We start from the raw sequence: 21,335 nt of genomic DNA on the forward strand, positions 1-21,335 counted from the left end.
TTACCATCTCAGATTTTAACATGATATCTTTCTAGCAAACTTAACTAAGGCTGGAACATTTTATATTGGGTACAATATAATAAATAGAGAATTAGCTCTATAATAAATACAAAATCTACATAAATTAAAATATCAAATTTAAGTATCTTACGACCAGGCGACACTGGACAGCCTTCTAGTTTGTGTGTGTGTGTGTGTGTGTATTAAGTATTAATTGCCATCTATATTTTCATAACTTCCTAGCTCTGTGTGTATTGAGCACTGAAGTAAATACTGAAAATTTACACTAAAATTATATCTTTGTATATTATTTGATTAAATGAAATATATATATATATGGCAATTAAGCTACACAGAATATTCCCGGTTTCATCTACACTAGGATTCCACAGGCTTATGTGAGAGTTTTGTGGTTGTCTTGAGTTTTTAGTTAGCCAATCAACTTTTTAGTTTCCACGTCACCCTTCCTAATCAGCCAATGAGCAGGCACTTACAGGACAAAGGCCCAGTTGACCCCCGATTGACCCGTTCCTTTGTGTATGCGGTTTTAGCGAGGAGCGTTGATATCTAATGAAGTGACCTATTTTAAATCTAGGTTTGTTTTGTTTTTTTATGCTTGTTTATGTGTGCGTGTGTGATAGTTTGTGTAGGTTTATTTATTTTTTTTTTTAAAATAAAAATACCAATAACGAACAAGATAAATGCAACTGTAGATAACGCACACTTTGCCCACTCCAAAATAAATGTCTAACCAAAAGCGTAGTTTACCAGGCCACAATATTTGCGAAAGAAAACCCGAATAACAAGAAATATTATGTAGGTATGACTTTCTTAGATTTTAAAACTCTATTATGACCACAAAAGTACATTCAGTAATAAGAAACACCGAATGAAAACAGCTCTAGCAAACAAATACTGGGAACTCAAGGAAAGCGGACGTTCGCTGGTAGTCGAATGGAAAATAGTAAGACAAGCAAGCACGTGTAGAGACCTAGACGACCCATGTAGATTATGCCTTCACAAAAAATTTGCTATCCTTTAAAGAACCCAAGATCTATTAAACTGTAGGAGAGAAATAGCGAACAACTGTTCACAGGATAAAATTTACTCTAGGATAGAGATACAAAATAATTTTAAAACTAGCAATGACAAAAAATAAATAAGCATACACATATATAAACTATCACACATATACACACACACAGACATATATATAAACAAGCATATAAAAAAAAAAATTAACCTAGATTTAAAATAGGTCATTTCACTAGATATCAACGCTCCTCGCTAAAACAGCATACACAAAGGAACGGGTCAATCGGAGGTCAACTGGGCCTTTGTCCTGTAAGTGCCTGCTCGTTGGCTGATTAGGAAGGGTGATGTGGAAAATAGAAAGCTGATTGGCTAACTAAAAACTCGATAGAAGGTGCGTATACAAAAACGCAAGACCATCACAAAATTCTCGCATAAGCCTGAGGAATCCTAGTGTGGATGAAATGCGAAATATTCTGCGTAGCTTAATCGCCGTATATATTTTATAACTTACTACCTAGCTCTACATACGTATGGAGCACTGTTGAAGTAAATACGCATAAATTTATACTTTCATACGAAGTAGTTATATATATATATATATATATAATTTATTTACTATAATAATTATTAAATACTTAGACACTAGTGTTTCATCCTTTCGGGAATCATCAGTGCAGGGTGTCACAATTAACACCAGGCGATTCAAACCCGGCGATAGAAGCCATCCCTGGCTTCATTGGCAAAATGTGAGCATGAGAAGTAATATGGTTAAGCTTAAACATGGAAAAGTAAAGGACTAGTTGTTAAAACTGGAAAAGAGGAGGACAAGATATTCTAGTAAAAAATATAATAAAATTATAACTTAAAATATTGCAGCATTAAGAATTAATTATATAATGTTAAATTGAATTTAAAAAAAAAAATTTAATGCTGCAATATTTTAACTTCTAAATTTTTATTTTTTACTAGAATATCTTGTCCTTTTCTTTTCCAGTTTTAACAACTAGTCTTTTACTTTTCCATGTTTAAACTTAACTGTATTACTTTTCATGATGATAGGATGCTGCCTAGGTATGGAAAGTGGTCCACATTTTCCAGTCTAGCGTTGTCGATGGAGATGTTTGGGGGTGAGACTGGAGTACTGTTTGGTGGTGATTGATGGAGGATTTGGGTTTTTTTTATATTAATTGTTAGTCCTAGCTGTTTGTACGCCCTCGTGAAGGCAACCAGTGTACACAGTGTAAACAGTATACATAGATGATGAAATACAACACCGTCTCAGCTGTGCCAGTGGGGCTTTCTCAAGGCTAAGGAAGAGAGTATTTGAGAACCGTGACCTTCTGACAAAGACCAAAATCATGGTATATAAAGCTGTCTTGCTGCCCACTCTTCTCTATGGATCAGAGACCTGGACCACATACAGGAGACACGTAAAAACCCTGGAGACGTACCACCAAAGATGCCTCCGAAAAATCCTCAGAATTAGTTGGAAGGACCGACACACCAACACCAGCGTCCTGAGTGAGGCTGACATTACCACTATCACCGCTACTGTTGCTCAACGCCAGCTCAGATGGACTGGTCATGTTGTCCGAATGCCGGATCTCCGCCTCCCAAAACAGATTTTCTACTCTCAGCTTGTTGAGGGAAAGCGTGCCCAGGGTGGCCAAAAGATGAGGTATAAGGACAACATCAAAGCAAGTCTAAAGCGGTTTCACATGGACCTTGAGACATGGGAGGACGTGGCTGGGAGCAGGTTGGCATGGAGGAGCGCTGTCCACGAAGGTGCTGCGCTTTATAGTAGTGACCTAAATCAAGCTGCTGAGGATAAACGCAAGCACAGAAAGGACAGATTATCAACCAGGCACACCCAACCCCACCCCACCACCACTACCTTTATCTGCCCAAATTGCACAAGACAAATTGGGTCTAGGATTGGGCTCTATGCTCACCTGAGGACCAACAGAAGCCACAACGGAGGACAGTCTTACTCGGACACGAGTGACCGCCGATGATGATGATGATTACTTTTCATGCTTGCATTTTTCTAGTGTAATCTATGATTTTTCCAGGCTTCCAATAAACTCACTTGTTCTTTGTTTAAAAATTTCAGTCTTATTTTTTTGCCCCCATAAACATAACATACACGTAGGTAATAATAACAATGTACGGCACTCGTCTGCTTCAATAAAATCACCCAATTATCTCCCTTTCATTCTATTTCACTTGTTACTTCTCTTTTCCTGACAGCAGTGAATTAGTAGCAACACTAATCGCTGAAGCAGCTTGGTTGCTATGGGAACCAGTCATAAACACTTTTTTTTATAATTTTGAACACAACTAAATTCATCATAACTTTTGTTTTTACTGAACGAAAACTGAAAGATTTTTTCACAATGTAGAGCTGAGGTGATCTATAAACTGTAATTGTTTGAAATTTTGTTGAAAAATGAGTGAAGCTTTAATGCAGTTCCATGACGAAAACTTTCACTTTACGATAGATTCAAACACTACCGTATTTGAATGATACAGATTTTGTATTATAGTTGCAGCTCTAAATTTTTATTTTAATTAGTAGAAACAAGGAAAACTTTTAAACAATTTTGAAAATCTTTTTTAGTCTTTAACTTGATCTCATCTATTGACAGAAAGTATGTCGCTAGATAATTTTATTACGATGCCAAAAGATATACACATAATAAATTACGATCAAGACCTGCTTTTTCTTTTCTTTAAGAGACAGGCTAAGTCAGAATATACATTTTTTTCTTTAATTTACTTTTTATTTTATATTTATTTTATATATAATTTGTTTTTTAACGAATCTATTTATAGAATTAGATCGTCTGGTTGAGCCGTTAAGAACGACTTGTACGACTAAAGTGAAAGCTCATTCTGTGAAGCAGGAATTTGAAAAACAAGATGAATTGAAACGATCGGCAATGCGAGCTGTTGCTTCTCTTCTTAATATAACTGATTCTGGTAAGTATAACATGAAACCTTTTTTTTTTTTTTTTTACTCGGTTTTTTTCTTTTAATGGAATATAGTTTTATCTTTTTTTTTTTAGTGGAATATAGTTTTATCTTTTTTTTTAGTGGAATATAGTTATCTTTTTTTTTTTTTTTTTTTTTTTTTTTTTTTCTTTTTTTTTTAGTGGAATATAGTTTTATCTCTTTTTTAGTGAAATATAGTTTTAAGTTGATTTATCCCAAATGTATACGTTGTGAATAGTTTTTTTTTTTTTTTTTTTTTTTTCATTCCATACAAACTTGTTATCAGAAAAAAAGTCTAATCTCACGAAAGTGCAGCATGTAACCACAAGCAGTTAGGGGAGGGGGCAGAAGAAAAGGGCGATACTTCTTGCCAAATTGCGAAATTATTTTTTTTCTTTTTTAATAATTTGTATTATTCAGGTTTCTTGCACCGCTTCGATCAATATACGACGAGTGTTCTCTGGAATAAGAACAAAAATCGAAATGTTGCATTTCAATTTAAACCAATGGTATCTACTTATGTTGAAATTAGTAAAATATCCAAAAATTATGAAAAACAATAGAAAATTAATTATAAATGAAAATAGTTTACAAAGAAAAATCAAGATTGTTTTGTTACATTCCCTCTTCCCCCCCCCCCACACACACACAAAAATGGTGTTTAAATGAATTGTAAAAGATTTTTTTATGTAAGAATGCAGTATTTGGATTCTTGAAAATTTCAGTTGTAAAAGTGACCTTCTTTTGAAGGTAAATCCTTAGTGTGGGTGACCTAAATACAATTGCGAATTACCTAGGACCTCTATGTAGTCATGGCTGACAGAGCAAGGGCATGCTACTCCCATGAAGTAAATAAAGGGTTCAGTTGGAAATTCTGTCCAAATTCTAGGTTTCAACAAGATACACCTAAAGAAGGTCAAAGGTTACATTAACCAAAAGATGAAAATGAGTCATGAGAACAGTTGAAAAATCCAAATAATATGAATAACCAATCCTCAGTTCAGAAATGTAATATCGATTGAGTGCGGACCCAAAATAATTTTAAAAAAAGGAAAATCTACCAAAACATGGCAAAGATGACGTACCACCTCATATTCCTATGTCGATGCCGTGATCTTAAGCTAGTGCCACCAGGCTTAACATTGATGATACTAGTCAGCTTCGGGAGAACACAAAGGATTGCAAAACAAGTAGGACATGAGCTTGTCAGAGAGAGAATTCACACCCGTCAGTGGAAGAAACGTCAATTACAGATCAAAATCTCAAACAACCTCGCTCTCTTCCTGGAAAGTATATTACAGACTGATAAAAGAATTTAATGCGGTTAAGTCTCGTGAAATAAAGAAATTGGAAAATCTGAAAGCTAAGAATGTAAAACTCCATGTCAACAGAAATAAACTTTGGCTAACTAACTCCCTCATATTAGCAATACACGTGAAAAAATTGAAATAGCTTAAAATATTTCAATATTGGTATCTATAGAAAGAGCTTGATGAGCTTAGAATTTTTTAAAATTTTTTAAATCCAATTAAAATTAAGGAAGTTATGACTATTTTTGTGCCTCACACGTTTGGATATTTTTCCCTATTTAAGATTATATATGTTTTGTCACATTTTTTACACTACTTTTTCAGTAAAAATGCTATATTTTTGTTAGATTTCATTGCTTAATCTTCTGTTTTACCATATAAGTCTATTTTTGTGCTAGGAATTAGAATATGCTACTGAAAATCTCCAAACATTAATAGTTTTTAAATAATCTGCAGTAAATGCACATAAATATGCTACAATTCCTTAAAAATGCCATGTATTCATTAAAAGAAAAAAAGTTAAAGAACTCAAAGCTGAATTGTAATGCATTATATGTACAAATAACTTAAATCAAAATCTAGGACTGTTTAAAAATAAATATATTGCAATATTTCTTTGGTATTGTAGATTAATACCTTCCGTTAATCCCCCACCCCATCTGACCACCTCTCAAAAATGTGATTTTACATTTGTAGGCAATTACGTGTGAATACCTTAAAAAATGTTAATGAAAGATAAACAAGTATTATTTTAGAATTTAATGTAAAATGATTCCTTAATTTGAGCCATTCTAGCGTTTTAGGGCAGTTAACCATTTTTTTTCTATCGGAGATAAATCTTGTGCACCTTTTTTTTCTAAAGATGATTGTGTGGTTTTAAGAGGGACTTTGTGCAATTATAAGAGGGTGGGGGGTTGCCACTCTGACTTTGGATTAATGATAAAGCTAAGGAAAATTATGTGTGAACATCCTGAAGACTTGATAGAAACAAAACAAAAACAATTTTAGAATTTAGAGTGGGGGTTAGTTTTACATAAATTTAATGTAAAATAATTCACCATTTCGAACCATTGTAACATTTTAGGACAGTTGACTAATTTATTTTTTATGGGTGATAAATGGTGCACTTTTCTTTAAGAAAGGATTTTTTAAATTTTTTTCTTTAGACACTTATATGTAGCTTACAAAGGAACTTTGGTGAGGAGCTTGCCACTTAGTGTTATTGTTAGGGCTAAAGGTTTTAAGAGTAGGAGGCTTGCCACTCGTACCTAGGGTTAGAAGTAGGAGTAAGGGTTATTTTTTTTGTTTTTGTTTTTTAAGGCGTTTGACCCCCATATCTACGGTTAGTGGGCCATAATTATTGGCCTTTTGAAAATTTTATGCCTTAGATTTTGGACATCAAATTACTTTTAAATATGAAATTTATTTTTGTTTGTCAGAATTCTTTAGGGGTGTGAAACTTAAGAATTACGACAAATAGACAAGATTAATTTCATTACACATGAGTGACGTCACTAGCAGAAAACGTGACGTTTGGAAAACTTATTAAGTATTTTTGCACACTTAGTTAAATATAAAAAAGCATTTTTTTTTTTTTTTTGCTAAAGTTAAATCATTCACAAATTTTAGATAAAGTTACTTATTTTCAATTACATTTTGTGTCCGAGTGACACATTATTTCGTTAAACTTTCCAGTTTAAGACGTTTTTTTTTTTTTTTTTTTTTTTTTTAATTTCTCTGCCTGGACTTCGGGCCAAGATCAGTGTAGTATTCTAATGCTACATTGCTACACTTCGCCTTTTCTGTCCTCTGTCAGAGACAATTTTTATGTTTTTCTTTCCAAATTGACCCTTTTTTGGGAAGCTGGATTTTTCTCGCATTAAAAACTGAACTTGTGTCTAACTGTCCTCGTGGGAAGACAAGTAAAAAGGAACTTACTGAGCACCTCCTACAAATATTTAAATATTGATTTTGTATTTTTTTTTTTTTTTGTTATATATATATATATATAATTGGGTAGATTAGTGTCCATTCGATTATAATCCGCCAAAAAAAAAAAGAGACAAAAAAATATATTGGGTGTGTGGTGGGGAGGGGGGGGGGTACTGCTCGCACACGTGAAGCAAAATAATATTTCACATATTTTTATTTTTTTTAAACAAAACACTTTAATTCACCGTTAAAAACTAAGGTAATGGATAAAAGTGCACACATTACATATTTGTTTTTCAATTATATTTTTAAAATTTGACCAAAAATAACGCCGGATTGCTTCAAAATTATATATTCTGATAACCGAGCTCTAGTTAAGCTAATTATGTTCTAATAATATGAGCTACAATTAAATATGTAAGAACCTTTTTTTATATTCATATTTTCATTTTTTTTTTTTAATTTTTAATTCGTTCTGGAATAAAAAAAACAGAACAAAAAAGTTTATCAGCGATATTCAAGCTGCTGCTTCCACAGATCGTTTTTAGATACTTTTTAAAAATAGCGATTTTTTTCTTTTTTTTTTTTTTTTTTTTTCCTTTTTTTTTATAAAATCTTACCGAAAACGCTGTTTTATGATGTTAACATTTTTATCACTTTATTTGCTTAAAACTCTTAAAATATATAATGTACATTATTATTTATTAATTTATTTGAAAGTCTATTCATTTTCAAACAAAACAGTATTTTGAGGACTTAAGATGCTTTGGTTTTTAAAATATGATTTTAGCAGAATCCCCTTAAAATCCGTAATCATCCAAAGCGTTTTTATCGTCCGTGTGTATTGCTACTCGTATAGATTCCAGAGTCTAGCAATCTGCAGCTAAAGATTGGGGGTTACATTGGCCAAAACTTTGAGAATAACATCCAATATGAGAACAGTAGTCCACATGATTCAAATAATGAGAACCATTTACCATCCTAATGCAAATATGTGAATTATAGATAGAAATTATACTTTTTTTTTTGTTTTGTTTTTTTTTTTTTTTTTAGTGATCACCACTTATCAAGGCCCGGAAGCCACTCAGGGATAAGGGTTATTGCAAGTACATTACGTTAGTGTGGAGATTTGATGAAGTGTTTACTTAAGGGGGCGGTTCATTAGGAATTTCTTAACGTTGGACTTGAAGACATCCAAGTTGTAGTCCGGTGGGAAGCAGGCAGACTGAACAGAGTTCCACAGGCGTGCAGTTCTAAGAAAGAAGCTTTGTTCATGGAATCCTCGTTTTGATTTAGGCACAAATATAGAGTGGGGGAAACTTTTCACAGTGGATTCAGCTAGACTGGTGATTTTCGTGAAAGATTGGCGAGGGGGGACCAGAGATTGGAGTTCAGACGAGCACCTGCCATGGAAATAACGATAAAACAAGGATAGGCTCGCAATGTCTCTTCTGTGGGAGAGAGGTTGCAGGGTAGAGAAAAGGGCATCCCCACTAAGCCACGAAGTCTGTTTTGTACTCTGTCAAGGCATGATAGGCTGTTTTTAGCAGCTCCTGCCCAGATATGGCAACAGTATTCCATCCTTGGACGTACTTGGCTTTTATATAGATATATTATTTGTTTTGTTTTTTTATGGAAACATGTTTGCATGAATGTAAAAGGATGAACAATCAAAGTAACGGTGACTTGTAAGTGAAAGAAGAAATATATTTGTTTTATTGATTAGATTTAAAAAAAAAAAAAAATTGACTGATTTGTCTTTATTGTATTTCTATATTAATATAACTAGCAAATATACGTGAGCAAACTGAGCTTACTTTTGCTAGTATATATGATGAACCAACATATTACATTGCCCCTTTTAGAGCTATATATTTATATAGTATAATTTATTTATAAGGGCTCTACAGACAAACTTTTCTTTAGTTTGACCTTTGACAACTAAATATTTTCGTTCACTAGCTAAACCCACATGATTTTTAGAATATGACCTGTTTGTTTTGTGACGCATATGTACATCATAAAGATTGTTTTTTTTTTTTAATAAGCGTAATTCTAAATATACAACAAATCTTATGTTGATACTTGAAGATATAAACATTCTAGTGTCTTCAGATATTTTTTTAAACAGCCTTCGTTAAAAAAAAAGAATATATTGTTCTATTAAACTTATTGTTTAAATTTAACTGTTATATATATATCTTCTATATATATAAAAGCCAAACGTCTGTGTATGTATGTATGTTTGTTTGTAACGCTAAAACTTTTGAAAGACGGAACCAAACTTGACAAATTTGGTATCATATCGAAGCCCCATCACCCGGATGACAAATATCGAAATTTCACGTCAAACGGACCACTAGAAGTTGGTCAACTGATCAGTTATCTTCGAGGGGACCCCCAAAAAACCTCTCATTATCTATATATATAAAAGACAAATGTTTGTTTGTAACGCTAAAACTTGAGATGAAAGATTCCTCTCCCCTAAGAATAAAACATATGTTCAATATCTGCTTTTGTTTTTTCATTGTTTATACGGTCCCGAGCAACACCGGGTAGCCCTGCTAGTATATATATAAAGGCAAAATGTGTGTGTCATTTCATGTATGTCTCGCAAAGCTTTTTTCGCCGACGCTCCGGGGGGTGGGGGGTACAATCGCTTAGAACTGTTTATATACCCCCTAGGTAATAATATCTACGATTTTGGAACGCGTGTAGCGTCTAGATTTACTTACAGCGACTTTTACAAAATTATTGCTATTTTGGCTTCTCACGTGTTGATTCAGCCTTTTCGTATAAAAAGCGAAACTAATTAAAAACCTAATAAGCTGTTCTCGACATCGCGCCGGGAACACCCACAAGCAATCAGCTTTGATCAATGTGGGGCTAAACTCCTTATATTAAACAATTACTAATCCCCTTACATTTGGGGAGCTGTTTAGGCATTTTTATAGGATAGAATGCACTAATCTGTGTACTGGCTTTTCCAAACCACCCCTGACCTTATTTAACTCCTGGAAACGAGGTAACCATAATACTGTTAATGCTATTGAGATCCGGCACAATCACCTTGACACACCGGTTCTCATCAGATCACCAAAGTTAAGCAACGTTGAGCCTCGCTAGTACAAGATGGGTGACGACCATTTGGGAATTCTAGATGCTGTATGTGCTTTCCGCTTTTCTCGGCATTGTTTCCAGTCGTTCTGAACTTCCATTTGCCACTGGTATTCAACAATGTTGACTCAGGAGAAGTGTGGTTGGAGATTGTGCAACTCTTGCCACAAAAATTTCACGCACAGGAACCCTTACAGTGGGTATCCATAGTCTGTCAAGACCGAAGGAAGTGTTGTGTTAAAAATGTACTATCGTATGAGTTTGCAACACTCAATGGGGGCAAAATATTCAACAAAAACCGAAAACAGAAAAACGAACACATAAAAAATGGCTTAAATAAGCCTGTTTCGATATTAAAATTTAAAAAAATCGGTGGGTACCCTGGTGTTTTGGGGTGTGTGGTCGGGGGTGGATAAGTGAAAAAAAAAAAAAAAAAAAAAAAAAAAAAAAAAACAGAAAAACGAACGTTACGTGAAAATGGCTTAAATAACACTGGTTCAATATTTAAATTTAAAAAAAAAAAAAATAAAAAATAAAAAAGACATCTCACACCATGATTCGAACCCAAAACATTTATATAATGAACCAACGCGCTAATCAACTGACCTAACACGACGTACATGAAATTTGTTCAGTTTTTCAGCTATTTAAAGTAAATCATGACGTCATCTGGCGCATGCGTAGAACCGCTCGTCGTCACGAGAAGACCTTTTTTAGCCCCCCCCCCCTTTGCCAATTTTTCGATATATTTTTCGAGCGAAGGATGGGGCTTCGATATGATACCAAGTTTGTGAATTTTCGTTGTCTGTTGAAAAAATTTTAGCAGACACAAACATACATACATTTTCGTTTTTATATATATATATAAAGAAAAAAAATTTACAATTTACTTCCTCAAAAAAAAAAGAAAATTTTAATTCCTAAAAAAAACTTTATTTTATTTTATTTTTTATTTATTTTTTTTTTTTTTCAGGCAAAAATCCGATAGTGAGCGAATTTCTCGTACAAATAAAAAGTAATACGGAGCTGTCAGCAATGTTTGACGCCATACAGAAGGATGTGAATACAGGCGGCTCCGATTCACTGATGGACACCAGCTGAACTCAACCCCCCCCCCTATTTTCTGTCCAGCCCTTTCTAGCCAAAAAAATTAAAAAAAACTTTGTCTTATCATCCTCTGTGCCTTTATTTACAGCTTCACTTCATGTTCTCAACAATAAATAATCTAAGAGGAAATAAGAATATTAAAATATTAAACAAATTCTTTTTTAAAGAATTAAGTGGGCTCTTCCCTCTTTGGGCAGTGATAACTTTTTTTTTGTAATTTCAATTTCTTTATTAACAAATTAAATAGAAAATAAATTAAAAGTTTCAATTAAATAAAAAGGAAGAAAAAAGCACTTAATTTACCTTGCATTATTGCTGCCATTTTTTTTTTTTTTTTTTTCTTTAATAAATACCTCATTGTTCTACTTTCCTCGTTTTCTTTTTCAAGCTTATAACTTTTTCCCACCCCTCTTTTTCTTTTTCTTTTTTTTTTTTTTTTGTGGAGAGGATTGACTGTATTGTTTTATATCTCCCCTCTTCTCTCTAAACACGCTATCTTAACTCTCTCTATATAGCTGTGCTTTGTGGCAGTATTTGTTGGAAATCATTCATACAACTTGCATATCATGCGGTTCTGCCCAACCATCCCCACAATTGATGATAATGATAAGCGTTATAAACTTTTGGTTAATTTTTTTTTGTTCTCCAACCGAAGCCTTTCTCCTCCCACTCTACCAACCTTTTTTTTTTTTTTTTTTTACTCTTGGGTAGGGAACAAAAAAGGAGAAAGTGTGCCCCCTCTCCCATTCCTCTCCCAAACAAAACAATATTAAAAAAAGAAAAAAAAAAAAAAAATTATATTGAAATGACAAAACAGGTCTCATGAACAGTTAAATGTTTTGCAAAACAAGATTAACACAAAACAAAACAAACCCTTAAATGTTTCTTGGGATTGTTAATGTAAATTCAAGGATAACAAAATACAGTGTTTCAAAGTGGCTTCATTTCTTGTCTTTGTCTTTTTTTTTTTTTTTTTTTTTACATTATCACATTTTTGACGTGGCTTTTTTTTTTCATTGGTTTGTTATACTAAAATTATTTTCTAATAAATCAATATCAAAAAAATGAAAAGCTACATTGTCAACCTTTCATAACAAATTTTTGTTATCGTTTACCTGCATATGTTCCTTAAATTTGGGATCGATTGACTAGTCTTGCATTTATTGAAATAAAATGCCAATTGCAAAAGTTAAAACACATTTTTATCTATATAATACTTGCCTGGGTGTTTGGAGATGTGTGTTGAGCAAAAAAAAAAGTAGTAGTAGTAGGCAGGCTTGAACCCATGCTGCGAAGGCGGAAAAGAAAGTGAAAGAAAATCTAACATCTTAGCCAATGTCACCATGATGCGATTGGTTAATTTCAAAACTTGACTTCCAAAGTCAATCCAACGGTGACAATGACTTGCTAAAATGTCGGCAAAAAAAATTGAGCCCTCCTTGTACAAAACGGCAGTTTAGGGTGAAGGAATTAATGTTTTTGGCAAATTTTTTTTATATTTGTCATCCGAAGGGTCAAGCTTCAAAACGATACCGATCTTGTGAAAATCTGTCACTTCTGTCGAAAGTTTTTGTAAGACATACAAACATACATACATTTAAACAGAAAGGTGAGATTTCTATTATAGACCAGCCTGTGTGTTTGGAGGTGTGTTGAGCACAAAAAATAAAAAAAAGTAAGCAGGCAGGCTCAAACCCGTACCATGAAGGAGGAAAAGAACGTGAAAAAAAAAAGGCCGATATCTTTGCTGTTGCGTCCATTGCCAAACCAGAAGTGGCGAAGGTTTAAATTAAGACTAGTCAATTGAAAAGAGGGGATGATTTTCAAAAATATCGGCGAAAAAAAGTGACCTCTCCTTGTAGAAAAGTGCCCAGTTAGAGGTGAAGGATTTAATGTTTTTAGCCAATTTTTCAATATTTGTTGTCCAAGGGGTCGAGCTTCAAACGATACCTATCTTCTGAAAATCCGTCGCCGCTGTTAAAAGCTTCAGGCATGCATACAGACAGGTGAGATTTATATTATAGATTATTATCGATGGTTGTCATCCAGTCAACTGAAACAGAACAATTTCAAAAACTGACCTTCATCATTAATTTAAAGAATATTTAGTCGATAATTCTTTTTTAAGGTAAGACAATATTGTTTTAAAAAGAATTGCTACAATTTTAAATAAAAAACAGTTGTTTTATTTAAAGAATATTTAACAAACAATAAAAATTATTTTTCTGGAGGATTTTTTTTTCACAAAATACAGGCCAAATGTTCTGATACAAAATGTTATTCATTTTTCATTGTATTGTCTTTAAGTTTTCAGAAAATTTGAAAGAAAAGAAAGTCATAAATTGAAATAAAACTATGGTAAACTTCATGAAAATATATTTGGTTGTTTACTAGCTGAATATAGGTTAGGGTTGGGTTGTGCTTCTGTTAGGGCTTTGCTTTATGTTAATTTATATATATACTAGCGGGGGTACCCGGCGTTGCCCGAGTGTTTGTTTCTGGGACGGGGGGGGGGGGGGGTAAAAAATGTTATGGTAGGTAAGTAGGAAGGATCAAACCCGGAGTCATGAGTAAAAGTAGAAAAATAAAGTGTGAAAAAAAAAAAAAAAAACATCTGCAACGTTAACAGTTCGGCCACCAAGAAAAGTCCATTCCAGTTGTTTAGGAAAAAAAAAAAAAAACTACTACGGTAGGTCGGCGCGAACGTGAAAATATAATGTGAATTGTCCAGCACGCTAACCACTACGCCACAGAGCACTGTAGCTTAGTTTAGTGATTTTAAATAACTTCACATGAAAGAACTACGAAGCCAAACCGGTGTTCTCTTCTCAACTGTTCCTTGTGAACGATCCCCAAACGGTGTTAAGTGGTGGCAGGGGGAGGAGGAATTTATAAGAGAGAAAATATTTTACCACTTCCATTGATCTTAACCGATTTTGGCCGTGACTTCTCAGCAGAAAAAGTATAGAAATCTAAGATTATCGAGGAATTTGAGAAATAATAAGCCTATAACACACCTCAGATATTGTTCTGCCGTTTGTGCATATTATATTTGCATGAAATATCTTGATTTTTAATCCTATTAAGGTCAAAATCAACGGGGGGGAAAAAATGAGTTCATTTTATTTATTTATTTATTTATATATATATATATATATATATATATAATAGCGACAAAAAAAAAACTACAAATTTAAGAGCTAAATGTAATGTACCTGTTTAAAAAAACCTATACCTCATTTAATTTGACTTTTATTCCTTTATTAGCAGGGGGTAACCGGCGTTGCCCAGGTGTTTGTAGGTGTGTGTGTGTTTTTGGGTAAATGAAAAAAAAAAAAAAAAAGCCTTGACGCGCCGTTGGAAAATAATAATATGGGGGGGGGGACTTGGCAGGTGCCCGTTTTTGACAAGTTAATGACGTCAACTTTGAGTGCGGGACAGTGTTTTATTTACCGCGAGTCTGTTCGCTTTTTTTTCTTTTCTTTTTTTTTTTTTATATATGCAAAAGCTTAATGTACATGCAGTGATCGAAAATCGTTGAATATTTATCTTTTGAAAGTCGGACAAATTAAATAGACAGACGACCCCAGTTGTTAACTCATAGATAATATCATTTAGGTGCAATTGAAGTATCCTAGTGTTCAACATCAATTTAAAAAATTAACTTCAAATCGAGAAGGTGAAAAGAAACTCCGCACCAACAAATGAGCTTAAAACCAGCTCTAAATATACACGTTTTAGACAACAAAGCATCTCTAATTGTAATTGTTGTTGTTCCAGGTTATCATGTGATCATCAGGAGCTCATTAATCTTCACCTTTCTGGTTTATCCAATCGAGAAATGTGATAAGGTAACTGTACGAATGACTGCAAAAGCACCAAAACACCAGCAGTGTTCATGATGCCCCTAAATCTAGTCGTCCTAGAGTTACTTTTTACAGGGAAGACAATGCTATCAAGATTTGCAGCCTCAGAAACGGATTTGAAACGTCTCCCTAAATCCAACAACAGTGTAATCTTCTTAAAAAGTGCTCTTTTTTTCTACAGTTAAGAACAGATTAAATTTGCGAGGCTGTTTACAGAAATCATTGGCTTGTGTCTTGCAAAGAACAGAAAACGCAATCTGGACTTCGTCAGATGCAATAAAGATCACAACTCTCCATATTGGTCGAAAATGATTTTTAGCGATGAAAGCAAGTTCAATAGGCTAGGCAGTGATGGTAGGCAGTACATCTGTCAAAGGAAGGACGAAGAATTTAATCCTAGGTGTAATTTCAACGCTGCAAGGTGGTGGAGGTTCAGTTTTGCTGAGAGGTGTTATTAGTCCCAATGGTTCAAGACCTATAATTCGCTTGCAAGGTCGAATTAATTTGACTAAGTATATTAATGTTGACTGAGCATTTTCTACCCTACTTTGGCTGGAATTTGGATGATAATCTTATCTTCATGCAGGATAATGCTCCCATTCACACGGCTGGCAACGTCCAGAGCTTCCTTGAAAAGCATGATATTCTGTGTTTGGATTGGCCTGCACAATCTCTAGATCTCAATCCTATTGAAGACTATGGCATTACAACAGCTAGGTAACGATAAAATTTAAAATCTGGAAGAATTTTGGACAAAAATTAAAGAAACCCCTAGATCATAATATATATGATTTGCGAACGCGCGTTTCGTCTAGATTTATTTACGTTAATTTCTACAAAATTATTGCTATTTCAGCCCGTCTTGTGTTTGTTCAGCTTTTTTGTATAAAACCGAAATTCAAAGCTAAGAATTGTTCCCGGCAATCGCACCGGGGAACGTCCAGAAGCAATCAGTTTTGATCAATGTGGGGCCAAACTCCTTATATCAGACAATTGCTATTCAATCTGGACAATGGGGAGCTGGTTTCCCCCTCCCAACATCTTTGGGAAACAACCAGCCAAAGTTGGGTAAACAAACCCAAGAGCTGTCCTGCAGCAAAAGTTAACTTCTCTATTTGTATTTGACCTCATTAATGAAACCTTAAAAAAGGTGAATCCAATCAGGTATAAGTTGTTTAAACAGGTACATTCAATTTAGCTTAAATTTGGTTTTTGAAAAAACGACAAGTGCGGACGTTCTTTTTGGCACCATTGCATATATTAATTTGCATGTATGTGCATACGTACAGCAAATATTTCACCTGTTTCTATTTTTAACAAAATTAAATATTGGCTTCCAAAGACTTCAGTGTCTGTCTCAACTCTACTAAATTAATGGTGGCAACTTTAACCAATTTTCCCAAATTTATTAAATCTTTTGCAATATTTTTGCCAATTATTGGTTGCTGTGATTTTGATTATCCAAGGATTTCACCATCCTCCGGTAATTTACACAATCTGCTTGGAATATGCAGACAATGTTGTACCTTATACATAAGTATCCCCCCCCCCCAAAAAAAATGTTATTAATTTCAAACCTCAGAAACATTTTCATACTTCTTGATTTTTTTTATAAGAAAAAAAAATGTCCTTACATGAATAAAGTTATCCTTGATTGAATACTTATTTATTTGCCCTCCAACAAGAGTAGTTAAACTATTTTTAAATGTGGGAAAATTCAGCTTTCCAGAAAGAAAATGTTTTAAATTGCTTTAGCTTGTATGAGTTGCTCCTTCACTGACTGAAAACAGATGAAATGAAGTATCAGAACAGATACTACACTTTGAGTTATTTATTTGTACAACATATAAATATTTGCGTCCATAACAAAGATGAGGGTCGTTGATCCAAAATGATAAAACTGTCTATCCTACACTTAACTAGAATCATCTGTCACCACAATACCATATTTACTCTATCCTACTTAAGATATCCTTAAATTTGTTTGAAATTTTCACTTTGATCAACCACAAGACCAAGTCGAGTGAGTCACTCAAAGTATTCTTTGTGTTGATATATTCTTTAATATATATGATTTTCTTTAATCATCGTTAATGGAGATGAGTGTGCATCTAATTATCCAACCAGAGATTCATTCAACCAATTGCAACACCTCTGACATATTAGTCAAAGTTAACTCAAAGACTTACACCACAAATCCGTCAACATGAACCTGTTATATTTCTGTGTCATTAAAAACAAAAAAAATTAGTGGGATCCCGGCATTTACTTCAATCCCTGAGATTGGGATGAAGGGACTAACATGAACTTTGTCAAAGTTTTTTTTTTTTTCAGTACTAGAAACAAAATGTCATCACTCAATTGTTTTGTTAACTAGCTATACTTACTTTGTTACTTTAATTTGCATATTAATGAATTAGCTGCCCCCCCCCCAAAAAAAAAGATCAAAAGGAAGGCTGAAGAAATTGAGCTTGGTAGCAAGATTTCAGAAGATGGATTATGTGATGAGTCTGCTCCAATTGTATCTGGAGGGGGATGCATTGGTCCTCTACTTAGAAATAGATGAGAGTGACCGACTGGATGTCGACAAGATAGAATCCCGATTAAAAGATGTATTTGCAGATGGTGCATTCAGTTTATAAGAAGCTGACCGTATTTAGATGGACTGATGAGCAGGTGAACATCTATGCGAACAATCAGACGGTCGGTCAGAATGTCTGGCTTCAGAGGAAGTTGGTCTGGAAAGGCTTACAAAGCTAATTTTTCTTACTGGAATTCCATGGATATAATAATTGGGAACCATGTAGGTACCAAAAATTTGGACCATGGGAGATTTAATAGTAAGAGCAAGGTTCCTGACATCAACTAGGGACCAAAGTCATCATGTAGTCGCAACCATAAGTTCACTCACTAATAAAGCTGTTCCTACAAGGAGCAACCCTAACACTGGTGTAAACTGTTACAGATGTGGATTTGTCCAGTAATACTGCACAAATTAATTTTTGTAAGTAGATCTTCATACCAGACCCTGTCAAAGACTTTTGATATATTGCCGTACATTTACCTGCTTTTCTAGTGTATAGTATATGAATTCAGAGATGACTGTTAGGATATCCGCAGTTAAATGGGATTGCCTACATCCATAGTCATGGTCATATAGAAGTTTAACATTTTAAAAGGGGTTGATTAATGTTAGAGTGATTAGTGAAGAGCAGAAAGAGACTGATAGGATGATCATTTTTCAGTTCTTTACCAGAAGTTTTGAACACCCATACCACAGAGGCAGTTTTCTAGCTATCAGTAAAGCAAGATTCAACAAGATATAAGGTTTTGAAAGGATAGGAGCTAGCTCAGCAAAGCATTTTTTAAGACTAAAGCAGAAATAAGATCAGACCCACATTTTTTTTGTGATATCAAGTTTTTCTGGGGGGTTTTTTTTTTTTTTTGTATGACATCACGGACATAGGAAGGAATGATTATCAGATTGAGTGTGATTTCTGGAAATTAGGGAGGGAGTGGTTTGTGAAGTCCAAGGTGAATTGCTGGGTAAGTAGTTCAGTCTTATCAGTTGCCATGCAAATAACATCATGGTGGAAAGGGGATAGCAAAGGAATTGTTCATTGGCCATTATTCACCACACTGCTATAGCTTTTCCAGTTCCTAATTTCTGCGACTCAATAGATTTTCTGGTCATCCTAAAGTTTGGGAATTTTATTTTTCTGGAACCTCTCAGCTTTTAAGCGATGGCAGTGTGAAAATACATTCTGGAAGTGTGAAAATACATTCATCTCCAAGGAATATCTTTTAGGTGCTATGACAGATAGGGAATATTAGAAGGGTGCAGTGAGTTCTATCTAGGCTGTGGCCGCAGGATGATGACAATGAGTCCTGCATTTCTTGCCCGGGTCTTTGGAGGTGTGTGTTGAGCAAAAAAAAAAGAATAGTAGTAGGAAGGCAGGCTCGAACCCGTACCGCGAAGGAGGAAAAGAACGGGGGAAAAAAACCTGACATCTTTGCTGTTACGACCCCTGCCAGACTGGAAGTGATGTAGGTTTAAATTAAGGCTAGACAATCGAAAAGAGGGGATGACTTTCGAAAATATCAATGAAAAAAGCGACCCCGCCTTGTAGAAAAGTGCCCAGTTGAGGTTAAAGAAATTAATGTTTTGAGCTAATTTTTTGGTATTTGTCATCTGAAGGGTCGAGCTTCAAAACGATACTGATCTTGTGAAAATTCGTTGCCTCTGTTGAAAGTTTTAGGAAGACATACAAACATACATACATACATTTATATATTGGTAGCTCAAATTTTCGACCCAAACTGATTAAAAAGCTGGCGCTATCTCTGAATACCCTTTATGTAAAATTTCAAATGTTTAGACCAAAAATTGTCTGAGTAATTTGGTAGAAACCGCAGAAGTCAATTTTTTTTTAACTTTGATCCCTATTATGACCCCTTAAAATTTATTGTTTTGGGCTCAAATCAAGTTATTAAGTTAGATCCATGTCCAACAAACTTATATCTAAAATTTCAAGTGTTTAGACCCAAAATTGTCAGAGGAGTTTGGTAGAGTTTTCAAAGATCAAATTGTTGAACTTTGACTCCATAATTGCCAAATTTCTGGCCGGAAACCGATCACATCGATTCTCCCAAATCTCAGTATACTGTATATCAAATTTTGAGTCTGTAGACTAAAAATTGACAGTTATTGCGTAGGGAAATGTACACAGACAAATACAGACACTTTCACTTTTATATATAGACTAGCTGTACCCTGCCACGTGTTGCAGTGGCTCAATTTGGTGTAATGGAAAAATTTAATAAAAAGAGAAAATGCATGTTTCTTATATTAGTACAGCAATCCACTGCAAAAAGTGAAAAAGAAGACGAAAATGAAAAAAAAATTGTACTCTTGCAGAATTTGATCTGGATCCTCGGGAGTTTCTGTCAATCATTCATGGTTTGGACTTGACCAACAATCAGTGGATTAAGTCGAACGTAGCAAAAATGTTGAAACTCTAAATGTTTTTTTTTGTTGTTAGTTTTACAAAAATGTGAGTTAGTAATTAATATTTGGTTGATGGTGGGGGGAGGGGGGTTACTATACACAGATTCGAAAAAGTTGTCCAAAAACAAATAAATGAAAGCAAAGGTAAGTTACGTTTCTACCTAATTGGATAATTGTTTAGTGTTTTTATGTAATGTAAAATGTTTAATTGGCTCAAAAAACAGAAATGGTCGCGGACTCTGTTGAATACGTTAAGTTTGGGAAAGTAAGTTGAAAACTAAAAACTATACAAAACAGTGTCTGAAACTCATCGAATATATGTTACCATGACATAGGCTGGCATAATGGATAGGTTTCTGACAGTATTTTGTATAGTTTTTTTAGTTTTAACTCACTTTCTCTAACTTAAAGTAATCAACAGTGTCCACCGCCATTTGTAGCTTTCAAATACCTCGATAAACACTGTTTTTCGAGCCGACTAAACGTTACATTAAATGAAAAGGGTTTGTATTACTAAACACAGATACAAAGAAGTTGATAAAATTTATTTGTTATATATTTATTTTTTGACAAAGGCAAGAAAAGTAAATGTTCTACCTAACTGGATAAGATTTTAGAGTTTTTATGTAATGTATAATCGGTTCAAAAACATTCAATGTTTATCAGTATATCTGAAAAATACAAATGGTGGCAGACTATCGAACACATTAAGTTTGGGGAAGTTTTGGGAAAATGAGTTTAAACTAAAAAACTATACAAAATACTGTTAGGAACTCACTCAATATATGTTACCATGACGTAGGCTGGCATATAATCGGTGGTTTTAGACTTTTGCTCGATACAGGTGACGACTTTTAAAAGTCCCTTTTAGTGATTACCTGGTTTGAGGATATTTGTACAACTAAACGGCAAATCTGCTCCAAAAAATCCGGTATTATTTTACTTTAAGGCCCGTTTCACGTTCAT

At 34.0% G+C, this 21,335-nt stretch overlaps 1 protein-coding gene across 2 annotated transcripts in view; it reads left to right on the forward strand.

Annotated features, from left to right (window-relative positions):
• The window catches only part of LOC145294026 (cullin-associated NEDD8-dissociated protein 1-like), a 172,911-nt gene that overhangs the window by 126,313 nt on the left and 25,263 nt on the right, over nt 1–21,335 (forward strand). The window contains exons 32-33 of one of the 2 annotated variants that reach the window (XR_013869806.1): nt 3,871–4,017; nt 11,362–11,552. Coding sequence is in view for 1 of the 2 variants with exons in the window: in XM_080140993.1 (XP_079997119.1) it covers nt 3,871–4,017; nt 11,362–11,489 (275 nt within the window). In the remaining variant the exon portion in view is untranslated. Of the gene's footprint in view, nt 1–3,870; nt 4,018–11,361; nt 12,440–21,335 lie in introns of those variants that run through there. The other variant, XM_080140993.1, reaches the window with a different exon arrangement.

The sequence above is a fragment of the Euprymna scolopes genome, chromosome 15, assembly GCF_053919585.1.
Source record: "Euprymna scolopes isolate OS-2025 chromosome 15, ASM5391958v1, whole genome shotgun sequence".
NCBI lineage: Eukaryota > Metazoa > Mollusca > Cephalopoda > Sepiida > Sepiolidae > Euprymna > Euprymna scolopes.